The sequence below is a fragment of the Mchenga conophoros genome, linkage group LG14 (assembly GCF_057382185.1).
Source record: "Mchenga conophoros isolate Kocher_MC1m ecotype Shallow Benthic linkage group LG14, M_conophoros_male_GT1.1, whole genome shotgun sequence".
NCBI classification, from domain to species: domain Eukaryota; kingdom Metazoa; phylum Chordata; class Actinopteri; order Cichliformes; family Cichlidae; genus Mchenga; species Mchenga conophoros.
The window spans coordinates 16,211,154-16,236,713 of NC_140539.1; the positions used below are offsets into that span (position 1 = coordinate 16,211,154).

Genomic DNA, 25,560 nt, shown 5'->3' on the forward strand with positions numbered 1-25,560 from the left:
TACAGAGGTGTTCACGCCTGTTAGAGATCACATCTGAGGGCTGATTCCGTTTAAACTAACATCCCTGGAGTGTTGGTGCGGTCATTTAAAGGAACCTGCGTCCTCCTCTGCGGAGCAGCAGGCAGTGCAGAGATGCTGCGCTGATGCTGCTGCGTTTCCTCATGTGAGTATCCTCCTCTCTCCAATGCGGCAATAATAAGATGTGGTCTGCTCGGGCGATAGAGCACTATAGGACGTGTATTTCGGCTCAGAGGATATTTTCAAATGATGTAGAAATTGCACGTCTATTGTTACAACATAGAAGTGGGCCTGCGTGGAATTGTTATCTTTATTATAGCATTGAATACCCGAAATCGCAGCACCAGGCTAAGTTTGAAGTGTTTTTTCTTGTTTGTTTTTTTTTAAACGTATTTAGTAGACAGACTGCGTGTCCTCAGACAACCCAGCACGATCTAGCTTAGAGTAGGTTTATGTCTGAAGGTGCTGGGAGTCCTTGACTTTCAAGTGATGATGTCACTTTTCTACGTAAATCTGCCCTATGGTATTGCACCACACTCTCAAATATAGAGTGGATAGGCTTTATGATTCCTGCCAAAGACACCAGTATGACAACAGCCTCTATATATTGAGAGCATACCCAGAGAGCAGGAGAGATAAAGGTGGTATATTTCACTGAGAAATATACTGAGAAATTAATTCTGTAGGATTTTAATGTGATGGCGACAGGCCTCATGTCTCTGCCAGTGTTTCTCCTCTACAAAGTTGATTTGCGCATCTTTGACTGCAGTGTGCTGGCGTCTGAGCTCTTTGGTTGAGACTCCAACTCCCAGAAGTCAGCAGGTTAAGTCGCTTAGACTGGTGAAAAGTAACGCAAAGTATATTGGAAGGAGTTCACATTTGGAAGCACACATGCCAATTCTAGCACACTTCACTTTCCCCCACCATATTAGAAAATAGTATGTTGGGTTAGCAGCATTTTTGTTGTTTTTGCTGCTGATGTCATTATATATAGAGATGGTGCCACTTGGTTTAATTATAGAGAAAATCAATAAATGTCTCCTAACCAATAAAACAATGACATTGTAAAATAAATAAGTCCATCAAAAATAATTAGAAGCAGGAAGTTACATTTCTAGTGACCTAAAGGAGGATTAAGTGTTCCCTTTCTTTAAAATAATTGCACAACTAACTTTAAAGAGGCTTTTAAATATTAATTTTCATACATGTAGTTTTCATATGTAGGTGATCGGTTTGTTATCCCTCATGTCACATTTCATTTTGCATTAAATTACATTTTCCATTTTGTGCCCAACTGCTTTGACTTCAAATGTATGAAATGGTACCCCCTAAATAATTAATTAGCCAACTGACAAGGCAACAACACAGGTTCTGATTGGCCAGCCGGAAATATTTATAGATGCAGATTATTTAAAGACCAACAACAGTCAATAATATACTTACATTCACTTGTAAGAGCATGGAAAGCTCTATATTTTTTTCATTTATTGTAAGAAGGCGGCTGTTTGATGCTAAATTTTGGCACAGTTTATATTCCACGGGAATCCTTTCCATGTATAGATGTATCTTTCTATTAAATATTAAGTGAACGTGATTTTTTTTTAGTATTAAATGATGGATTTTATACACACTAAAACCTTGGTAGTGCTGCAGCGGCAAGTCGCTCAACAGGTTACTTCCGGATCACGGAAAAGAATACAGAGCGAGCTTTTGATTTTTTATAGTCTTTGCTGACCGCGTGACCTTAATTGATTTAAAGATTAACTGGAACCTAGTGCATATTGTTGTGCAGATTAATAATGTTGAAAGATAGTTATTAGTACAGTCAGTTAAAGAATAGAAAAATTATTACTGAGAAAAATCCTAAAGGGAGATTTTTTCGTTAATGTGCTTCTACGCATGCGCCTACAAAATTGGTCATCACACCACTGCATCACCTTACAGGAGAAACTTATAATAATGAATTCACGCTTGCAGAAGAAAATATTCAAATATATTTGAAATATCTCAGTGAATTCACACCCAGAAGAAAGACAACAGTTAATTAAAGGTTAGTTGAGACTGCTTAGTCTTCCTGACGGGCTTTAAGACGAAGCGGAAGTAACCGCCCGGGAATCCTCTCGCTTCGTATTCCCCCGTTTTGCTCTCACGCTCAGTGTAATTCATTATTATTAGAACATCGCCTTTGAAGGAGTCGGTGTGTAGTTGGGGGATCTAACAGTGTCATTTGCTATTGTTGTTGCGATTGTTTCCAGGAATACCGAGTGCCGTGAAATGTCTCTGCTTTTCGAGAGGACCATTATCGGCGCGCGCTGGACACACACAAGTGAGTGGGGTTTGTTGGGATAACGCTCCTAAAGAGGCTCAGTGGAAAAATAACAACCGGCACCGGCGGTGTACGGCCACAACGAAAACTCTCAGACAAATCACATCAACACATAAATGCTATATATATGTGTGTAATACATCACCGAGAGGACTGGTATAAATTTACCGGACTGTCAAGGGGCAGGTGATGGAAAATAACGGTTTTCTTGTTTCACGACAGCCTTTTCTCGGATGGTGTATTCCTGCGCGCAGTGGGGAAGATAGTCCAATGAACGTGTATGTGCTGGGACACAAAGCAGCAGCGACATGGCAAACTGTCCAGACCCCTGGTAAGTTTCCTGTTTGCTGTCATATACTCCTGGCAACATGTAACATACTGAATATTTGCAGCTGATAGCCCTCCTATAATTCCTCGGTAGTTGAGGTGTTCAGACTTCAAAGTGAATATCTCAACTAACAGTCAAGGCAGGAATAACAACATTTTTTACAGCTTCATTTTATGGACCAGGCATAAACGTTTCGGCAAAATGGTTCTATTGCCCGTGTAAAAGTAAATAATCACTGTAATGCTTTTTAACCATCCTCTGCTGGATCTGGTTGCCACACCCACCCAGCTACAGTGGTCCAGAGGGACTTAACCACAAAGCTCCAATGGCCTCCTGCTGAATGAGCAGAAATATATTGTTTTATTTCTGTTAACAGGTTAGCCTAAGGTTGTCTTATTCAACCGCAACAACCATTGAGAGATCAATGATCTTGGGTGGGACTGCAGTAAGGTTTCAGTTTTAAGGATGTGATAGGATGGTCAGTTAGTTCAATTAAATTATATTTATATAGTCCCATTTCACAACAACAGTTGCCTCAATACGCTTTAAATTGTAAGGTAAAGACCCTAGAGTCTTAAAGAAAAGCCCAACAATCACACAACCCCCTATGAGCAAGCACTTGGTGGTAGTAGGTAGGAAAAAGTCCCTATTTTACAGGAAGAAGCCTCTATCAGAAGCAGGCTCAGCCATCTGCCTTAACCGTTTGGGGGTGAAGAGAAAGAGAAGAGAGCAATGTTCTCAATATGATATTGTAGAACTTTACACAGACATAAAATGGCATTAATGGACGGTTGGTATATGGATCTGGTGAAGAGTCCACGTTCTCATGTTTCTTCCAAACTTACACCTTGATCAATAGTGACCGTAAGCAAGACTCTTATTTCTTGTGATGAAATTTAACACCTTTCCTTCTTTGCTGCTGAATTGTAGTGTTGTCTCTGTTGGAAGATTATTATACATAAGAAAAAATTGTTGCCATTGTTTGTTGTTAAAACTTGAAATGTGTGTTTGTATTTTCAAGGTTGCCATGGGTGACAGTTCGTCATGAGTGCATTGGCCTGAGGTCCTACCGGGTCTCTCCATTTACATGTGTTCAAGATGTCAAGCAGTTGCTGTACGAGGAGACAAACCTCCCAGTCAAAGAGCAACGACTGACTCACAATGGGAGAATGGTGAGCATTTATTTTTCTGTAATAGAAGAGTACAAATAAAACTGATAAGGACAACAATAAAATTGTCATTTTAAACTTCCTTGAACGTGCCACAGTATGATCACAGCAAAACAAAATGCACATGATGTGCAACGGCAAATCTTTTCTGGTCACTTGTATGTTACATTAGAGCAAGACTCACAAGTCTGTTACTTTGTTTATTAGTGAGCCACTTCTTGTATTTTGGGTTTATGTAAGTACTTGAGTACAAAGTAAATTAATGGTTTTTGTTTTTTGACATTCTAGTAATGTCATTGCAGAAAGACACGAGGAAGAAATTTGGCTTCTCTCTCTTAAATTAGATAATTACAAACAGCAGAAAGCTGCTCTATTTTAATGACCCTGTTCCATAACTGCAGAACAAATGGTGTGACACTCATTTAAACTGTTAACAGGGCCCTCATTGTTAGAAGTGCTGTGAGTTTCCCTCGTGGTGTAATTAGTTATTTGTGTTAGTAATTATTTGAGGCCTTGGAGTGTTATCGATCTCATGACTATCTATCTCTCTATCTATCTATCTATCTATCTATCTATCTATCTATCTATCTATCTATCTATCTATCTATCTATCTATCTATCTATCTATCTATCTATCTATCTATCTATCTATCTATCTATCTATCTATCTATCTATCTATCTATCTATCTATCTATCTATGATTCTTACAGTGAAAGTTATGCAGTAATTGTAAACACAGGATCTGCTCCACTGGCTGCTGCCCAGTGATCTCACTCATACTGCAGACAGCATGACTCGGCACCTCTTCATCACAGTGTATTGAATAATACTAAAGTTACTGCATTCAGAGGATTGAAATAAAAACGCTGCGTTAAACGAAAGCTTGATTAATTTTTCCAGATTTAGAAATATCACATTGTGTATCCCAAAATATTGCAGTTTTAAGATCATGGTTATTAAGTTGTGTGCATATATAATTGTACAGTTATATGAATGAACAGTCTGTGATTGTATGGTAATTATTTATTTGAAACAAACCGATGTGTTACTGTTAAAAATTTGATCCGTTAATCTAATTCGTAACACATACATAAATCTAAACTCATTAATAACACTGCAGATTTGTGACAGGTAAATCTATAGCGTGACTGTGGTGTGCTAGTTTGTAATCGTTCACTCGGTGACTTACACGACTAGCAGGACTGCAGTTGGCCCCGTGTCTTGTGGCTCAGCTGATGGAAAGCACCAGATGGTGCGCAGTGCTTGGCAGCCCCCTTCCACCCCATCCCATCTCATATGCAGAAATTAGCTACAAGCCAGTCCTACAAGCTAACACCACATACACTGCAGGGCCAGTTTTAAGTAAAAGTAATACAGTCATGAATTCTGCTGCGCCTGAAGCTGTGTTACATGATGTGTTTCCTAGGAAACAATAACAGAAAGTAATTTCCTTTGTGTCCTTCGGATGTAAGTCTATATTTGATGTTACACTGATGCAATTAAATCTGCAGCAGTGTGATGGAAGAGGTGCTGTGCACTTTAAGGCAAGCTTAGCTTGTTCTCATTGAGTCTCTAAACATTCTTCATTGTAAATGCCTGGCAGTGGGTGCTCTCAGATAAAATTAAACCTTCAATCCTAGCAGCCAAATATTTGATAGAGGACCCTAAAGCTATTATAAAAAACTCTTTTAAGGCATTAGTAATGAAGACTGCCTGCGTGCAACTACATAAAAGGTGTTATTTACATTTATTGAAGGTTTTATACAGATTTATATACTCACTTTTTCCCTAATAATATTACTACATATAACCACGAGGCCTCACCTTCCTCTGTGTGTCGAGCTCTGTCACTGTATATTTGTTCTAAGAAACATATTGCTTACAATATACATCACAAAATGTCTTTATACTGTGAAATAATAATTGTACAGTGGCGTGACAATGATGAAGATGATGAGTGGGATGGCTCAGTTTGCCAGAGAGCATGTTGATGTGCAAAGACTGCTGAGTGCAGGAGGGCACAGTGTCACGTTGAAGAGCCCCACGCAGCTGAGTCAGGCGTTGCTGCATTGATTCAGAAATGCTCACCAGGAAAAGGCAGACTGTCAACTAATGTGCAATAACCCCAACTCCGAATGATTTAACAGTAGCTGTGGTGAAAGATTGAAGACTATAAGTCTGTTGTTAAGTCTCATTAAATGACATGTCTCATTCTATTCATGCAGTTACATGTTAATTTTGTAAGGACTTTTTAAAAATACATATTTTCTTCATGTCACCTGATCACACACAGTTTTATTTCAGTGTGGTGCATTCTTGCTGTACATTAAAACCAGCTCTCTCTCCTCACATCAATCCTGCATAGCTGGATAACAGTGTGCAAATTGGTACTTTGGTGCCCGTGGGAAGCCCAGAAGTATCTGTCATTCTGGAGGGACGAGGCCTAAAAGGAGGAGGTAACATGAAAACCTGCACATGTATGCAATCAATGAGTCAGTATTAAAGAGAATCTTACACAGTGTGTCTTTACAGGAAGGTTTGGACAGACAACACCTCCGTTAGTTGAATTTTTGAAAGATATCCTGAGGAGATATCCTGAAGGTGGACAGATTCTAAAGGTAAGGATGCTTTTTAAAAAAAAATGTGTCTGTATAGACTACATATTAAACATAATTAGCATACAGAGGTTGTACAGAATTTATACATTTCTGATCTGTTTAAAGTTGGCTATTTAGTTATTATTTTTAGTACACGTGCGTCGGATTGGCGGTATTTTATGAGTTTATATCATCAGTCTGCTATGGTAGGGATTCATCCAAGAGAAGGCTGTTTGTAGGCAAAAAAAAAGATTTTAAATGAGAAAATATGCCAAGTTTGCACAGAATCAAACGTCATAGTTTTATTTTGGCTTTAACTTGCCGATCTCAGGTCCTTTACCATATATGGTTGTACTTTTTCCAAAGCTGAAGGTCTTAATTTTTCTGGCAAGGCCTTTTAGATAAAATTATCCACCTATAAAGCTGATATTTCAGTGTGGCTTTGTTACAAGGCCCTGTCTTCATATTTGATGATCTTTCCTCTGTTTTATTTTGAAGGAGCTGATCCAAAATGCTGAGGATGCTGGAGCCACAGAGGTCAAGTTCATGTACGATGAGACAGAGTATGGAGCGGAGTCACTGTGGTCACCTGACATGGCTCAGCATCAAGGTTAGCAGTCAGTAACAAGTTAAGTCCAGCATAGCCCAGTGATCAGCTCTTAAATCAGAGGGCAAACCTTCAAGCTCTCATGCTGGCAAGAATCTGTCCTGGTTAAATATCTGTTAGCAGCTATTCTGTTACTCTGACTTCTTTGGGAAGAGAGGCAACAATTTAGTCAAAGAAAATACATTATCTTTACTCACTCATTTTAGAATAATCACATTTGTTTTTCGGAGTTTTTCCCAGCATGGTCACGTTGATTCTGATTTCCAGGAACAGCACTGTACGTGTACAATGATGCGGTGTTCACTGTGGAAGACTGGAATGGGATTCAGGAGATCGCAAGGAGCAGGAAGAGAGAAGATCCTTTAAAAGTTGGACGATTTGGCATCGGCTTCAATTCCGTGTACCATATTACAGGTACAGTGTTATTTATCTAGCGAAATGTTGAATGATGTTTTGTTTTCTCATGTGGAGTCAGTGTGTTGAACCAAGGAATATTTACCTGTATTTTCCAGAGTCTGACCGCAACCAAATTTAGACGGAGAGGCAGTAAGTTTGGAACATAAATCACAGTGGTAACAAATCGCAGATAATTACCTCCAGAGATCCTTCCACTGATTTTAAAGGCTACAAAAACAATTTCACTAATGCATTTACTGAAATGTCCAAGCAAAGCAGAAGCCCAAATAAATATCTACGTCTTCCAGTCAACACTGGGCATGAAACGTGGTGCACCCTGCCTGGTCGTAGAGCAGAGTTGTTATTGTTTTGTATTTTCTGATTATTTTGTATTTTTATTTCATTTTGTCTTTTTTTAATCATTTAAGTTTCATTTAGTTTCCAGAGTGTGTTTCCTTGTTTTACTTTAGTTTTAGTCCTCCCACATGTGGAGGGTATGTCCTGGTCTAGTCTGGTTTTTATTTTTATTTCAGTTAACTACAATGGTTTTTCACATCTAGTTTTAGTTTTTAATTTAGTTTTAGTTAACTGTAATAAGCTTACTACCATTCATGGTGACATCAACAACTACAACATGTCTTTGGACTGTGGGAGAAACCCAGAACACCTGCAAAAATCCTTCACATAGAAACATCCCACCCGACCATCAGGTTCAAACTCAGAAACATTTGCCGTGAGGCGACTGTGCCACTTGCCTAATATGCTGATCTGAATGTAACCACTTATCATTGTTAGCTATTATTGTTGTTCTTTGTATGTATGTTTCAGATGTTCCCAGTATATTTAGTGGAGACCAAATCGCCATGCTGGACCCCCATCAGACCCTGTTTGGCGTGAATGAGTCGGGCCAATGCTGGAACTTGAAGTCGGACATTAAGGAGATCACGGAACTAGCTGACCAGTTTGCTCCATACTTTGGGATGTTTGGGAGTTCCAATCAAACCATTCAGGACGGCCACTTTCCTGGAACTCTGTTTCGCTTCCCGCTTCGCATGAAACCATCTCAGCTCAGCGGCAACATTTACAACAAGGAAAAGGTTTTGGAGCTCTTTGAATCTTTCAAAGCTGACGCAGACACGGTGCTCCTCTTCCTTAAAAGTGTGCAAAAAATATCCTTGCATGTGCGCGAGTCTGATGGCACAGAGCGCATGTTGTTTCAGGTTACAGCAATGGAGAATACTGATGATAAGCTAGAAAGACCGAATGCACTGAAGATACTGGGACAGGCTATAGACAGCTATAGCAACGGGGTTCCCAGCTCTGCCATCACGTGCGTCACTTACCAGCTCAACATCGAGACTCAGGATGAAACGGCTAAAGAGACCCAGAGGATGACATGGCTGGTGTGTAATGGAGTTGGGGGAAGAGGGATGTGTGCTGAGTTGGACTCTTTGGCAGATGATTTGAAGTTTATGCCTAGCATAGGCATTGCTCTGCCTCTTACTCTGTTTAACAGAGAAGACCAAGGTGCAACATCCGGTTTCTCAGGACGAGCTTTTTGTTTCCTTCCTCTTCCTCCTGGAGAAGAGAGCGAAACGGGCCTTCCTGTTCATGTCAGCGGCTTCTTTGGCCTCACGGACAACCGCAGGAGTATCAAGTGGCGGGAAGTGGACCAGTGGAGGGATCCAGCTGCCTTGTGGAATGAGCTTCTTATAATTAGTGTCATCCCGAGGGCTTACTTCACTCTCATAATTGAGGCTATCAAAAGGGTACAGATAAAAAAGGACCAAGACTTTCCATTGTCTCCTACAGGAAGCTATAGGGCCTGGCCAGACCCTAAGCGGGTCAAGTCCCGCTGGAAACCCATTCTCCAGCCACTATTTGATGAATTGTTGCAGCACCAAGTAATCTATTCCCTCAGCGAGAGCTGGGTCAGGGTGGACCAGACTGTGTTCTCAGAGCTGGACACAGACGATGGCATTTCAGAGACTGTGATCAACTACCTCCAAAGCTCAGGAATGCAGGTGGCAAAGGTGCCTTCTGCTGTGGACTTTGTCTTGGCTGCCTACATGACTCAGTCCGGTGAAGTGAGGAAGGTGACGCCATCGTTGGTGCGGCAAGTGATCAGGAAGAGCAGACACACAGGTCCCTCACAGGAGAAGCTGCTGCTGCTGGAGTTTGCACTTGGAGATGCTAATTACAGTGACCTTATAGGACTTGAGCTCCTGCCACTCCAAGATGAGACCTTTATAACGTTTTCATCCTCTGTGACCGAAAAAGATGCCATTTACATTGCTTCTGAGGAGTACCCCAGGTACAGAGTGAGATGGTTTATTTTTGCATATAAGCTTCTGCCAGTTTCGTCATGTTTTTGTAATTCTCTTCTTAATTTGATTTATTTTATTATTCCTGAATGCATTTTAACAGGAGAAGACAATATTTATTTTATATATTTTACCATAAACTATTCACACGTTGTTTTTTCATGGATAAGGAATCCATTTCTCATTTTCCTTTTTTCAAGTATTAGTTCCAAATACATTTATATAAACAGTATGGTTCATTCTTCATGGCTTTAAGTAAGATTACTGCTCTTTGCAAGGTTTAGTGGCAAGGTAAGAAATTTCCATATTAGGAAGGCTGATGCTGATTTATTCAGAAATATTGACAGACTAATTGCATGATTATCTAGTGAGTATTGCTGATGCCTTTGAAAAATGAGACAATAATACAACTTAAAAAAAGTGAATTACATACACAGTGCGAAATCTGCTGTTCCTCTGTGAACATGACCTTTGATAGCTTCTTGTTTGAAAACTGTGCCTACCGTTATACAAACTGTATACAAACCTTTTTTTTTTAACTTCATCCTAAGGTCTTTGTATCCAGGACTGGAGCATCGATTCATATTAGAGAGTATCAAGCCTTCAGTGATGGACAGTTTGAAGAAAGCTGCCAAATGCAGAGGTAATGTCACCTATTTTTTTAATAAATGTATATATAATCAGCTTTATTCCAGCAGTGACCAGCAGAGAGTTTGACAATGATAAACATTTTTAACAGATTTTTATTTGTAATCTTGACAATAGGAATTGGATCTAATCTGTTAGATTAAGTGTCTTTTTAGGGAAGCCTAAAAAAAATAATTATTTATTTTATTATATTTGATTTTGATTTAAAGTATTGTGTTAACTTTTTAGTTGGCCTGTATCTCCAAAAGAAAATCTTTGCAGTCCTGTGATGAACAAGTAGGTTATGTGGGTTCAGCCATGTTGTAACACTGGACTGTTGTACTCTCAGCATGCCAGCGGGCAGTAAATCTGGTACCCAGCTGATAGGCTGATAGAGAATTTAAGGGAGAGAGAGAAAATGGAAGAGAGAGTGAGCACGCTGATTCATCGATGAGTTGTTTTTGTGCCACACATTCCACACGGTCTGCAAGAGCAGATCCTGAGTGCACGCTCTGCCATACTCATGCCATAGTCATGACTGTGGGTCACGACCCAGGCAGAGGAAAAGTGCTGAAAAAACAATTTTCTCCCCAAAGCCCAAAGTAGAAGACACAGAGAATACTCCATTTATACATAGCTGCAACAATTTGGAACTAACCGCTTATTATTTTTCTGCTAGCTAACATTTTGCTATTATTCATTTTTATTACATAAAGAATTGTCTGTGAAGGTTCTCAGTCATCCAGGTCATCGTAGTCAAAGGAGCTTGCAAAGAAAAGCATCTGGACTTCTTTAAGTTGCTTGAAGACGTTTCACCTCTCATCCGAGAAGCTTCTTCAGTTCTAAGGTCAAATGGTGGAGAGTCCCAGATTTAAACCTAGTGGGAGTATCCCCCCACAGAGGGACAAAAGGACCCCCTGATGATCCTCTAATCGCCTGAGCCAAGGTGTGAAACTGGGTGTGGGTCCCAATCAGCCAGGGTTTCGGGTGAGCTCAATGTGAAACCTGGCCCCACCTTATCATGCGAATTCCTGAGGTCAGATGGCCCAGGATGTGAGTGGGCGTTAAGGTGTCTGGGGAGGGAACTACATAAAGAATTCAATTTTAAACAGACATCTTAACTGTACTTCCAAACCTTGGCCTTAGGGTGGGTAAGGCCTTAATGTTACTCAGATATACAGAAGTCCTGAACTGAAAAAGTATCATTTGTTTACTTTTTAAGTTCTTTATTTTACCACATTTTTTTTAAGAAACAGTAAAAATCATCCCACATCTCTTAAATTTTACAGTGCAACAGTTTCTATGGGGGTGTTCAGGTAAGGCATTTCAAAGTGTGTGACCTTTTTATTATTAACCTAAACTTATATGTTGGATTGATAAGACTGGATTCAGATTGGCATGACTTTAGTATCTTACTGATCGTATCATATGTATGTATGTGTGTTCCCCAACTCCTTGGCACTTTTGAAGCCTTATCATCATTATCTATAAATGAGTCTTCATCAAACAGTGACATCAAACACAATGTTTATATAGCTTGCAAAGAAGAATTAGAAGAAATATATTTATTTAATATTTTTTGGCTTAGTGTTTATAAACAACTGTTTTTGCCATCTGACTATATAAAGTGATACAAGGTAAAAATGAATAACATGATAAATTACCATGCATGTCTGTGTTTTAATACATGAGCGAAGTGAACAAGTGCCACAGGCCTGGAAAAAGCATTTTTCCTTGTTAAATTAACAAGGAACAGTGTGTGTGCGTGTGTGTGTGTGTGGATACACAGTAAAGTTTGTGCAAGCGTGTTTGCATGACTTACATGTCTTAAATATATTTAGATTCTGAGTATTTGAGGTGATGTGTCTGAGGACAGAAATGTACTCATCATTTAATGAGTAAAATTTGACAAGAGACTAAGAAGAAAACAAAACACTTCAAAAATTAAATGACATTGTGTGGCTGAGCTATGAATGAAAAGGTGCATTTAAAGGTGTAGCAGCTGTATCAATAACAAGAACAAACCTAACCCATTGATCAGATTTTATTTTGCATCTGTGTCTGTAATAATAACTTGTGCTAATTTCTAAATTTCACTGTTATAACAGGTAGACCCTGCACTCAGCTACAAGTGCTGAACCCTGAACGTTCAGCTCGACTCATCAAGGAGATCCTGTCAACAGCCTGGCCAACCAGAGACTTTAAAGTTCATTGGGATCCTGGAAACAGGGAGTTGAAGCATCCTACATTTTCCTGGCTAAAGTTGATTTGGAAGCATCTCTATATATATTTTGCTGATGACCTAAATACATTTGAAGACATGCCTTTGATCCCACTTGTGCCACTCGAGGAAAGCACACACACAGTTGAGCTTCTTCGTTTCAAAACTCCATCACCCATAGTACTTGTGGATGAGGAAGAGGCGCCACTTTCTGAAAACGTGCTTGACATCATAGAAAAGCTTGGAGGAGTAGTGATAAAAAAGCTGGATCCCTGTTTGCAGCATCCTCTGCTAAAAAATTACATTCACCCATGCTCTCCTGGTATGCTTCTGCAAATTCTGAGTAGAACATCAGCCCAACGATTATCAAGCCAAGTCTCTTCTTTCTCAGTGGAAGAGAAAATTGCACTCAGAAATTTTCTTGCAGGGCTGTCTGACATTACAGAGAAGGAGAAGTATATCCTACTTGACCTTTCCATCTTTAAAAAACTGGGTACATGCTCTAAAGGTACCTCAGCATTCACATCACTGAGAGGGGCCAGAGCTTTACACCACAGAGCCAAGCACCCGCCAGATGTGAAATTATCTGAAAATCTTGTTTCTTGCTCTGATGAGGAATCAATTCGCCTCATCAAAATGCTAAATGTTGAACAAGTGAAAACAACAGAATGTTTCAAAATGATTATTCAGGATATTGAGAGAGGTTACTACACAACAGATGAGACAACTGAAATCATGCTCTGGGCTCTTAAACATTTGGCTTTTCTAAAGAATGAAAACTCAGCCGTGATTGGATGGCTTTCTGCTCTTAAATTCATTCAGCTGCCTTGTGGAAAGTCAGTCAAAGCGACAGATCTTTTTGATCCTGAGCTAGAGATCCTGCAACATCTATTCTTCATGGAGGAAAAAAACAGGTTTCCCACAAGTACATTCACATCATCTCCAGATATTCTTCATTCACTCAGACAACTGGGACTAAGAAATGAAGTACAGCTCAGTGAAAAAGATGTACTTCGAGTGGCAAAGAAGATAGAGGAGTTGCAAAGCAGTGAGGAACCTAAATGGGACTTGATAATTAAAAAAGCAAAAACACTGCTGCAAATACTTAACAAACAGACCAAGCTTGTAAAATCAGCTGATGCTCAGACAGCTTTGCTTAAACTAAAATGGGCACCGGTCTGTAAAGACAGACCCTTAACTTACCCTAAATCTCTTGCTTGGGTTGGAGATACTATCCATATCTGCTCTTTGTCTGAAATGTGTGAAATATCCCATGCAGTGCTTGTGGGATCTTCAGTACCACTGGTTGAACACACATCTGCAGGTATGAAGAAGGCACTGAAACTGACTATGGAGCCACAAGTGGATCAAGTATTACAACACTTGAAAGCAGTGAATGACTGGCATAAATCTCAGGCATTCACCACAGAGGATTGGTATCAGTTCCAGCAGATCTTGTTTGAGATTTATGGCTTCATGCAGGCTCATCTTGAGGATGCAAGAGAAGCAATGAAATCACTGCCTTTTGATTGGGTGTGGACAGGGAAGACGTTCTCATCACCTGGCCAGACAGTTTTAAAAGCCCTCCCTGATCTAGACTTGCAGCCTTACCTCTACTCTCTGCCCAAGACAATTAGGAAGTTTCACAAGCTTTTTAAGTTCTGTGGTTCAGTTGAAGAGGTTGTCCCAGACCATGTGTTCAAAGTCATTGCTCTCATTCGACAGAGATGTGAAGGAGAGATGACCAAGGAAGAAAGCAAACGTGATATTCTACTTTTAATCAACATCCTGAGATGGCTGTACAACAATCAGATACCTGTAGACACTAACATGCATGTGCCCATTCTTTGTTACAAGGACCCAAGCAGGTTAGCGATGAAGCCCATCCATGAATGTACCTACTGTGATATCAAAGTTGATGATTTGAACGACTTACTCGAAGACGCTTCAGAACCGATTATATTGGTCCATGATGACATTCCTATGAAAACAGCAGAGTGGCTGAAGGTCCCATGTTTGAGCACACGCTTGATAAACCCAGAGAATCTTGGCTTTGAACAGTCTGGCCAACAAGAACCTCTAACAGTGAGAATAAAAAATATCTTGGAGGAATATCCATCTGTAGCAGACATTTTCAAAGAGCTTCTTCAAAATGCTGATGATGCAAGTGCAACAGAGTGCAGTTTTCTCATTGACATGAGAAAAAACACTGACATTCGGGAGAATCTCCTTGACCCTGGCATGATTGTTTGCCACGGGCCTGCCTTGTGGTCTTTCAATAATGCCGTATTTTCAGACACAGACTTTCTGAACATCACAAGATTAGGTGGATCAGTGAAAAGGTGTGAAGCAGACAAAGTTGGCAAGTTTGGCTTGGGTTTTAACTCTGTTTATCACGTTACAGATATCCCCATCATAATGAGCAGAGAGTTCATGATTATGTTTGATCCAAACATTAATCACATCAGCAAGCACATCAGAGACAGGTCTAATCCAGGGATCAAAATCAACTGGAACAAACAACAGAGGAGGCTAAGAAAGTTTCCCAATCAGTTCAAACCTTTCATTAATGTCTTCAACTGCCAGCTTCCTTTAGCTCAGGACTCGCCATACAAATACAATGGTACACTGTTCAGACTTCCATTCAGAACAGAGCAGGAAGCGTCAGTAAGTGAAATCAGCAGTCTGTACTACAATACCACAGATATCTACTCTCTCGTTGATGAGTTCAGCATATGTGGCCACAGATTCATTCTGTTCACTCAACATGTTGGAAGCATGGTCTTGAAATACCTGAAATATGAGGAACCAAATCCAGCAGGAGCGCAAGATGTCGTGGTAATAAACAAAAGTGTGTGGTCATCCAAAGCCTCATATGGACCTCTAAGTATCCTAAAATCTGCAGCAAAGGTTATGAAGAAAGTAGCAAGCACCAACAAGGTACCTTCTGATGTTCCCAAGTCTGGATGCATCATACGTGTTATGGTGGAGGAGTTTCACAACGTGTTCAAGCGCATTGTTGATCTCCACTCCCCACTGTTCCGAGGTTCAGAGGAAGATCCTAACCAGTACTTTGAGATGGCTGCTAAAGGTGTTCAGACAAGAAGACTCACAGATGAAATGCCCCAGAAGGCAGTTGAGGTCACGAACTGGCTCATTTGCTCATGCATGGATGCAAATGAGGCACTCAAATTTTCCCTTAGTGATAGTGGAAAAAGATTAGGACTAGTGCCTTGTGGAGGGGTGGCCGTTCTTCTCTCAGAGGAAGAGAATAGAAAATGGACAGTGAAGACAAATGCAACACCAATCGGAGAGGTGTTTTGTTACTTACCTTTAAAAATCAAAACAGGCCTACCAGTCCAAATTAATGGCTGCTTTGCTGTGACATCAAACCGTAAAGAGATTTGGAAGACAGACACCAAAGGACAGTGGAATTCTATATTCATGAGACATGTCATTGTCCAGGCCTATTTAGCAGCTCTCACCATGCTACGGTTAATGGCCGAAAGTGGAGAACTACTGAAGTATAACTACTATGCAGCTTGGCCAGATCCAGGTCAGGTACATGATGACTTCAGACTGATCAGCCAGGGTGTCTACCAAGAAATAGCCAAAGGAGGTGACAGTGAGCATGCAAGAGTTTTCTCAGATGGCAAAACATGGGTGTCAATCAAATGTGTCAGATTCCTTGATGATGCCTTACTCTGCAGGTCAGACATAGGACCCGCTGCTTTCAAAATCTTCTTGAAATACCTCAAAAAGAGTGGCTCACAAAACCTCTGTGCTGTTGAGCTGCCTGACTGGGTGAAGGAAGGATTTGATGATGCTGGGTGCAAAGGAAAGCTGATGGAAAACACCCTGACAGAGAAGCAGTTCTTTTCAGATGTCTTTTTCCCACACATCCAGGAAATTGACAAAGAGCTTAGGGACCCTCTAATGCATTATGTTTTGAATGAGAAACTAGAGGATTTTGCATCAATCCTCAGGGTTACACCTTGTATCCCATGCTCTGGCCCCAACACGGAACTGGTTTTACCTTCTAAACTTATTCACCCAGAGGGAAGAGTTGCTAAACTCTACAACGCTGATGATGGAAGATTTCCTGAAGGAACTTCTAAAGACTATGTAAACCCTGTATGTTTAGTAAAGCTAGTGCAGTTAGGTATGGTAAAAGACGATCTGTCATGGGAGGACCTGATTGAGCGTGCTCATTCTGTCATGGGTCTTAATGAAAGTGATCATACAGCTGCATGCTTCCGTAGTAGTATACTACTCAATCTCATTGACGAAAAGCTGAAGATGAGAGATGAAGGAACAGCTGAGCATTTGGAGAAACTGCAGGACATCAGGTTTCTTCCATTCCTCACAAGGCCTGCAGGATTCTCTCTCCCATGGCATGGGAACAACTTTTCCCCAACAACAATGTTCTCTGCCAGAGAGCTCTTCACAACTGAACATCAGGACACAGTGTGTCTGATGAAGCCAATCCTGAACGAGAATTCCCCATCCTTTAAAGGTTGTGGTGCAATCTCGCTAGCTGTGAAAGACTGTCTTGGTCTAATAAGGAAACCCTCAGTTGGACTGGTCATCAGTCAGCTAAAGAAGCTCTCTCAGGCTTTTGATGGTGTAACTCTGTATCAGGAAAACATAACAAATGCCTGTTACAAATATCTTCATGAGGAGATGCTACAGGACGAAAGTGCAAAAGATCAGATAACTGAGGAACTGAAATCCTTCAGCTCCATCCTGGTAGAGAACACATATGTCAGTCCTTCCAAAGTTGCTTTCCACCTAAATTTTGATGCAGCTCCACATCTTTACCAGCTCCCCAACAAGTACAGAAACAGCTGCCGTGAGCTTTTTGAAAGTGTTGGGGTACAACCTAGCTTCACAGTGGAAGATTTCTCAGCTGTTCTGGAAACTATGAAGCAAGAATGTGGACGAAAAGTACTCAGTGAGGAAAACTTCCAGTTATGTCGCAGAATTATTAGTGAAGGAATATGGAGCCTAATACGAGACAAGAACCAAGAATACTGTCAAGTGAATTATGGTGAGATTCTGTTACCCGACTCCAATCTAATGCTGCAGCCATCAAAATCCCTGTGCTACAATGACTGCCCCTGGATCAAAGTCAGAGACTCAACGGTGAAATACTGTCACGGGGATATTCCAAGAGAGGTTGCTGTAAAATTAGGAGCAGTCCCAAAACGTCATAAAGCATTGGAGAGATATGCCTCAAATGTCTGCTTTACCACACTTGGGAGCGAGTTTGGACAAAAAGAAAAGCTCACAAGCAGAATTAAAAGCATTCTCAATGCTTACCCATCGGAAAAAGAAATGTTGAAAGAGCTGCTTCAAAATGCAGATGATGCCAAAGCAACAGAGATTTACTTTGTTTTTGATCCAAGAACGCACCCCACAGATAGAATATTTGACGATAAATGGATCCCGATGCAAGGCCCAGCGCTCTGTGTATTTAACAATCAACCATTCACAGAAGATGATATCAGAGGTATACAGAATCTTGGGAGAGGAACAAAAGAGGCCAATCCAGGAAAAACTGGTCAATATGGCATAGGATTCAATTCAGTCTACCACATAACTGACTGTCCATCCTTCATCTCTAACAATGACATTCTTTGTATCTTTGATCCACATGCACGGTATGCACCTGGGGCCACATCTGTGAGTCCTGGAAGAATGTTTCGAGACTTGGACTCTGACTTCAGGTCTCAGTTTTCAGATGTTCTTAATCTTTACTTAGGAGCTCATTTTAAGTTGGAACGCAGCACAATGTTCAGATTTCCCATCCGCTCTACAGACATGGCAAAGACATCAGAGATCAGTTCTGTCGCTGCGTCTGACAGGATGGTACAGAACCTTCTGGATAAGCTTAAAACTGATGGTGCAGAACTTTTGATGTTTCTTAACCACATGGAGAAAATATCAATCTGTACTATTGATCATTCATCTGGTGAACTAAAAGTGCTCTACTCTGTGACAGCCAAAATAACAGATGGTGACCGATTGAAACGCAAACAATTTCATGCCTCTGTCATCGACAGTGTGACCAAAAAGAAGCCGCTTACTGCTATCCCAGTCCAGCAGATAACCTACACAATGGACATAGAGGATACTGAGGGAAATCTGACTACATGGATGATCTGCAACAGATCTGGCTTCCCTAACATTGAAAATGTCTCTAAAAGTGTGATCTCAGCTCACAAAAATGAAGACATCACCCTGTTTCCACGTGGAGGGGTAGCTGCATGTGTAAGTCACAACTACAAAAAACCCCACAGAGCTTTCTGCTTTCTTCCTCTTTCACTCGAGACAGGGTTACCCTTTCATGTCAATGGACATTTTGCCCTAGATTCTGCCAGAAGAAACCTGTGGAGAGATGACAATGGAGTTGGGGTGAGGAGTGACTGGAATAACAATCTGATGACATCACTGATAGCACCCGCCTGTGTTGAACTGCTGATTCAGCTCAAGCGTCGATACTTCCCAGGTCCAGATCCCACCATGACTATAGTCCAAGGAACACCACTTCATGTTGTTAAAGATACACTGCGGAAATATCTGTTCTTCTTCCCAGCCAACAGACTTGATATACAGCCAGACTGGTACTGCCTGGTTAAAGCAGTATACAGCTGTATCCATGCTGACCTGAAACGTCTCCTTCCTGTTGTCAGAGCAGCACAGATGGACAACTCTGAGATACACTCTGTTATTTATATTTCATGGGTGAATACATCTACAACAAACAAGGGAAGAGCCTTTTTTGATAACCTACTACAAGATGAACTTCAGCATTTGAAAAACACAGAGTACAACCTAACTTCAAGGAAGTCTGTGGCTGAAAATGTCTACAGGCTGAAAACCTTGCTTCTTGATATTGGTTTCAACCTGATTCACAGCTGCGATGAGACTGCAAATCTCTACTTCTGTTTGGAAGATGCAGGGATTCCAGTACGTTATGTTACACCAAGTGATGTCCGTAACTTTCTTTACACTTTCTCATCACCGGATACATCATGCCATGTTGGAAAACTCCCCTGTCGTCTCCAGCAGTCAAACTATAAGCTAGTTCATAACTTGAAGCTTCTAGTGGACTACTGTTTTAAAGATATAGAGGAAAATGAAGTCAAAGTCGAGGGCTTGCCTCTGTTGGTAACAATGGACAACATGCTTCAGGTGTTTGATTCAAAGAGACCAAAGTTCCTGACAGCACACCATGAACTGATATCATCTAGGAAAGACATGTTCATGAACACATTGTACATTAGGTACAGCAACATCCTGTTGAATGCAGGAGTTGCAAAAAGCTTTGACATCAGCAGCTTTGGGGACCTACTTGGGTCTGTTCTTCCAAGAGAGTATCGATCAAAGATTCCTGTGAAATGGAGAGATACCTTTGCAAGTGAATCCTGGCTAAAGAATGTGTGGAACTTCATCAGTGAGAATATCGCTGTTAAGGATAATCAGGTGGAAGTGAAACCTAGCTTCGACACAGTGCTTGAAATTCTGAAAGATTGGGCTTTGCTGCCTGGAATCAAATTCATGGCCAGAGAAAAGCTTGTTGTTCCAGAGTATGATGTGCTTCTACCTCTGAGCTTGATGAGCATTGCCATATTTCCACAGGGCCAAAATGACAAAGTCTTTCATACCCTAATGAAAGCAGGGTGTATTCAACTTGCAGTTAACAAAATCTGTGTCAAAGAGAGTCAGCTCGTGCCTTTTCTGATACAGTACACTGCAAACATTGAAAATCCATCAAGTGTTCTGAAAGCTGTAGAGTACATGATTCAGACATCTGCATTCAAATCGGGAAACCTGAATGACAAGGACTTTGAGGCTTTTTTGTTATATTTCAACTGCAACTTGGCTAGCCTCACACAAGAAGATGCACAGAGCCTAAAACTCCTCCCATGCTTTAAATCAGTTAGCGGAAAATATATCAGCATTGCTAACTACGGGGCAAACTATGTTCTTGCCAAAAGTCTCCCTTCTGCGGACATAGACAAATGGGCGAACACGAACTCCTTTGCATTTCTTGCAGATTGTCCGCAGCTCAAAGAGTTGTATACGTTCCTTGGCTGCATGCCAATAGATGACTTAGAAATCTACCTCCATCATCTTCTGCCAAAGTTTGAGAGTCTTTCCTATGATGCCAAAGTTGAACACATTGTCTATCTGAAGGAGAGGCTTTTGGCAATGGAAGAACCATGTGAGATGAAAGATCAGCTCTATGAGAAACTGAAGGAACTGTCGTTCATCTATGACTACTCAAACAGAATCAGGCCAACTAAGTTCTTCTATGATAAAACAGTTAAAGTGTTTGAAGTTATGCTACCTACAAAGTCATTCATACCTACTGAGTTTTTTAAAAAAGTAGAGCAAGTGTCAAAACCCAAGAATGGGACATTGTTGCTCACCTCATGGATAAATTTTCTGAGAAATATTGGTCTCAAGCATGAAGTATCACAGCAGCAAATTCTTCAGTTTGCAAAAGAGATCAGCATCAAAGCGCAAACGGAGTGCTGGACCAAGGAAAAAGTGCAAACCATTGTCGATGTTCTTTTGAACCATATTTTCAGTGAGAGGATGGACCTTTTTCAGGGCACTTTTCTCAAAGAGCTCTCAATGATACCTTTTCTGTGCCCTGAGAGAGCACCCAAAGAACTCATCAAACTTCATTCTCAGTACCAAGAGATGAGTGGCACACTTCCTCTCATACGTTTCAGTGGGTCCCAAGTGAATCCAAAGTTCAAGCAAACAGATATTATTCATTTGCTTTGGACATCATGTCCAATACTACCAGAGAAAGCTACACCTTTAAGCATAAGGGACCAAGAGGGTAGCACTTTCACTGGGCAGGAACAACTTGACCAAGTGTTAAACATGCTAGGTGTCAACTTGGACCCACCTCTGGAGAAAGTCATAAGCAACTGTAAGAATATCTGCAGTATATCCAATCCTGATGATGAAATGGTGAAAACCAGGAACAAAGTTCTAAGATCCACATATGAGTTCCTCAATGCAGATAAAAGAGATTTCCGTTACCAGCTCCGTGGAGTAGCCTTTGTCATGGTAGAAGATGGCTGGAAATTGCTAAAACCTGAAGAGGTGGTCATTAATTTGGACAATGAATCTGACTTCAAACCCTACTTGTACAAACTACCTCTAGAACTCGGTACCTTTCATCAACTGTTCAAAGAACTTGGTACAGAGGATGTTGTGTCAACCAGACAATATGTTGAAGTGCTGTGGCGAATTTACAGAAATTCAGAGGGAAAGCAGCTTGACCCAAATGAAATGAGAACTGTGAAAAGGGTTGTTTCGGGATTGTTCAAGTCTCTTCATAATGAGCCAAAGGACATTCGCAAAGACCTTGAAGATCTAAGAGATTTGATATTTTACCTGCCAAGCCATGATGGTAGATTAGCCAAATCGAATGTGTTGGTGTTTGATGATGCACCACACTACAAGAGCAGAATTCAGGGTAATGTTGGAGTTCAGATGCTTGTGGATCTGAGCCAGTGTTATCTAGGCAAAGATCATGCCTACCACACAAAACTAATCATGCTACTTCCACAGAAGCTAAGGCCTAGACTGCTGAGTAGCATTCTTGAAGAGCAACTTGATGAGGACTCTCCAAAAATGTGCCAGTTCGGTGCCCTTTGCTCGCTACAAGGTCGCCTTCAGCTGTTGCTCTCATCAGAACAGTTCATCACAGGACTGATCAGAATAATGAAACATGAGAACGATAATGCATACCTTGTGAATGAAGACAAAGCCATACGTCTCTGCAAAGCGCTTTGTGAAGGGCTCAAAGTGTCCTGTTTTGAGAAACTCCAGACAACTTTAAGAGTGAAAGGATGTAGCCCTATCCCGCACAGTCGCAGCGAAACGCTAGCATTCCTCAAGAGATATGGGACAGCTGTGATTCACCTCTACATCCAACATTCAGACAGCAAAGACATTAACTTTCTTTTGGCTCTTGCTATGACACTGAAGTCTGCTACAGACAATTTGATTTCAGACACGTCGTACCTGATTGCTATGTTGGGCTGTAATGACATCTATAGAATCACAGAGAAGCTGGACAACCTTGGTGTTAAATATGATTCAACAGAGCCTTCACAGCTTGAGCTACCCCTCCCTGGAACCCCAATTCCAGCAGAGATACATCACACACTGCTCATGGATCCAATGAATGTATTCTATCCAGGGGAATATGTGGGTTATCTTGTAGACTCTGAGGGGGGAGACATATATGGCTCATATCAGCCCACCTATACATACGCCATCATTGTACAAGAAGTCGAAAGAGAAGAGGAAGAAAACACAAGTTTCCTTGGGAAATGCTTCCAGATCGACATTGGTTATAGTGAGTACAAAATAGTTAGTTCCCTCGACTTATACAAGTTCTCCAGACAAGATGAAAGCACTCAAGTTCGAGACACATCAACACCATTAACACCTACGAGCCCAGACAGTCGTTCCTCTGGTCTACGAATGGTCCCCCCTCCATTTCCTGGCAAAGAAAACTTGCGACCCCCTCCACATAAACAGTCTCCAAAAAAGATCAAACTTAAGGCATTGCCTGAGATTCTTAAAGAAGTGACCTTAGTAGTTGAACAAGCCTGGAAGCTTCCTGAGATGGAGAGAAAAAAGATTATCCGAAGACTGTATCTCAAATGGCATCCAGACAAAAATGCAGAAAATCTGGACATTGCCACAGAAGTCTTCAAGCACCTACAGAATGAGATAAACAGGATGGAGAAGCAGTCTTTGGCTGATCAGCAAAATACAGACAGGGCTTCCAGGAGAGCCTACTCTGCATCATCAACCCGCTTCCAGTCAGAGAAATTCTCATTTCAAAGGTTTTATTCATCGTGGAACCAGGAAGCAACGAGTCACAAATCAGAAAGGCAACAGTTCAGGGAACATTATACAAGTTATGCAAGTTCATCACACTCGCATCGTTTCTTTGTTCCCCCAACCTTTAAGACAGTTGGAAACCCTGTGGAGGCCCGCAGGTGGCTGAGACAAGCCAGAGCAAACTACTCTGCTGCTCGCAATGACCTTCATAAGAATGCTAACGAGTGGGTTTGTTTCAAGTGCTACTTGGCCACAAAGCTTGCATTGATAGCTGCTGATTATGCTGTCAGAGGAAAGTCAGACAAAGATGTAAAGCCGACTGCGCTGGCTCAAAAAGTAGAGGAGTACAACTCCCAGCTCAAAGGCCTCGCCAGTGACGTTCAGATCCTGGAAGGATACGGTGTGGACAGCCTCAGAACTCGCTACCCTGATCTCCTGCCATTCCCGCAGATTCCCAATGACAGATACACATCTGAGGTTGCAATGAGAGTGATGGAATGTACTGCACGGATAATCATAAAGCTTGAAACCTTTGTGCAGCAAAAAATATGATACTGCTGTTGATGAAGACGAGTATGCATAGATCCTCTGTGGAATCGAGGAAATGTGTGATTGTGTGCAATACAGACCATGTATCAAGAATCCCCCCTGGCAGCTTATGGTACATATGCAGTTCACACCTGTGATGGCGGTGCTGTGGCTCATGCACAGTAAATACATGTATGGCTTCCATAACCTGTTAGGCTGCATTCATAGAAATTTGATGTAATATGTAAAAAAAACATAAACCATAATGTAATATGTAAAAAAGCCATTTGTGCATATGCTGTACATACAGATGCCTCAGCAATACATTTTGTTTACCAAAGTCCCCACATTGACTATCTTTGCTCTAAGTTAGAAAAAATGCTGCTTTTTTTTTACTTTATCTTTTGTAAAAAATAAATGAATATATTTTCTTGCTACGGAAAACCCGTTGGGTGTACTTAAAGGCTGTGCATATTATGAAAAAGGTCAAATCTGTCAAGTAATGCAGTTACTGTCATGCAACATCTCCTATTTGCAAAAGCTCAGCAAGTCAAGGAAGTACAATCATGTTTGTACATTTTGTTTGTACTTTTATGCTTGATTTCGTATCATTTTGTTATAAGTTGTACATTCTCTGTAACATAGCCAGGCACTTGTTTATGGACAGAGCACTTTTTGAAACTCATGTACTTGCACTTGTGTAGCATTAGTCAACCCAGAAACTTGGGACAATCCAGCTGTGAACAGAAACATGTTCTGTTAATTTTAACTCACTTGTATGTTTTGTGTCAGTCAATATGAAGTACCTGTACTCAAAGCTGGAGTGCAAGTGTCTTGCTTTTATCTGTGAAGTTTTAGAAAAGGCGATTAGTCAAGTATCCTTGTAGGGTTTTTTTGGTTTTGTTTTTTACCTGTTTGTTAATACTCAGCAGGATTTGTGATAAAGAGCCATATTCTGTAATCTGGGCACAACCCAACATGTTAACCTTTGCCAGCATTAACCCATGTTCATACTTTTTATTTTTGTCAGTTGAATCTTTTGGTTTAAGGAACATAGATAAGCACCAGACTGTGGTGCTCTTGTGTTTTTTTTGCTGATTTAGCAGCTTGGTTTTACCTCTGATTTGAAGGACGATACACACACTGATCACACATTGTAAACAGAAACAATAACTTATACCTCAAGCTTGAGGTCACTCAGTCAAGACTGTCCCCTGAATAAACTTTGGAGTTCTTTCTGTAGATCATGATGATGTACACTAGCCATAGAAAGCCCTAATAAATTCACCCCCCAAATACTCTGTGCCAGTTATTGCTTGGACATTATTTTAAAATAAGGTGTATAGAGGAGTGTGACTTTAATTTTGCATTGACAGAAACTGATATTTTAAAATGAAATATTGATATTGTATCAGTAATGTATACTGTTTTACAATGAGGTGTGAGTTTTAATTACTTTCTTAAAAAGACAAGATGCAAAGTTATAGATGAATTGGACTGGCTGAATCACTGCAATCCTGTGAAAAAGAAC

At 40.8% G+C, this 25,560-nt stretch overlaps 1 protein-coding gene across 2 annotated transcripts; it reads left to right on the top strand.

Annotated features, from left to right (window-relative positions):
* sacs (sacsin molecular chaperone) lies at window positions 1–25,327 on the top strand. 2 transcript variants are annotated; one of them, XM_085245540.1, is made up of 11 exons: window positions 1–163; window positions 2,274–2,344; window positions 2,567–2,675; window positions 3,694–3,844; window positions 6,208–6,298; window positions 6,375–6,460; window positions 6,938–7,049; window positions 7,314–7,460; window positions 8,271–9,756; window positions 10,318–10,409; window positions 12,502–25,327. In XM_085245540.1, exons 3-11 carry the CDS (start codon window positions 2,653–2,655, stop codon window positions 24,051–24,053), a joined length of 13,740 nt encoding a protein of 4,579 aa, XP_085101666.1. In that variant the 5' UTR covers window positions 1–163; window positions 2,274–2,344; window positions 2,567–2,652; the 3' UTR covers window positions 24,054–25,327. The 2 variants fall into 2 exon arrangements, with proteins under 2 accessions (XP_085101666.1, XP_085101667.1); XM_085245541.1 differs by lacking the exon at window positions 1–163 and having other exon boundaries at window positions 2,208–2,344.
* Window positions 25,328–25,560: the final 233 nt, after the last annotated feature.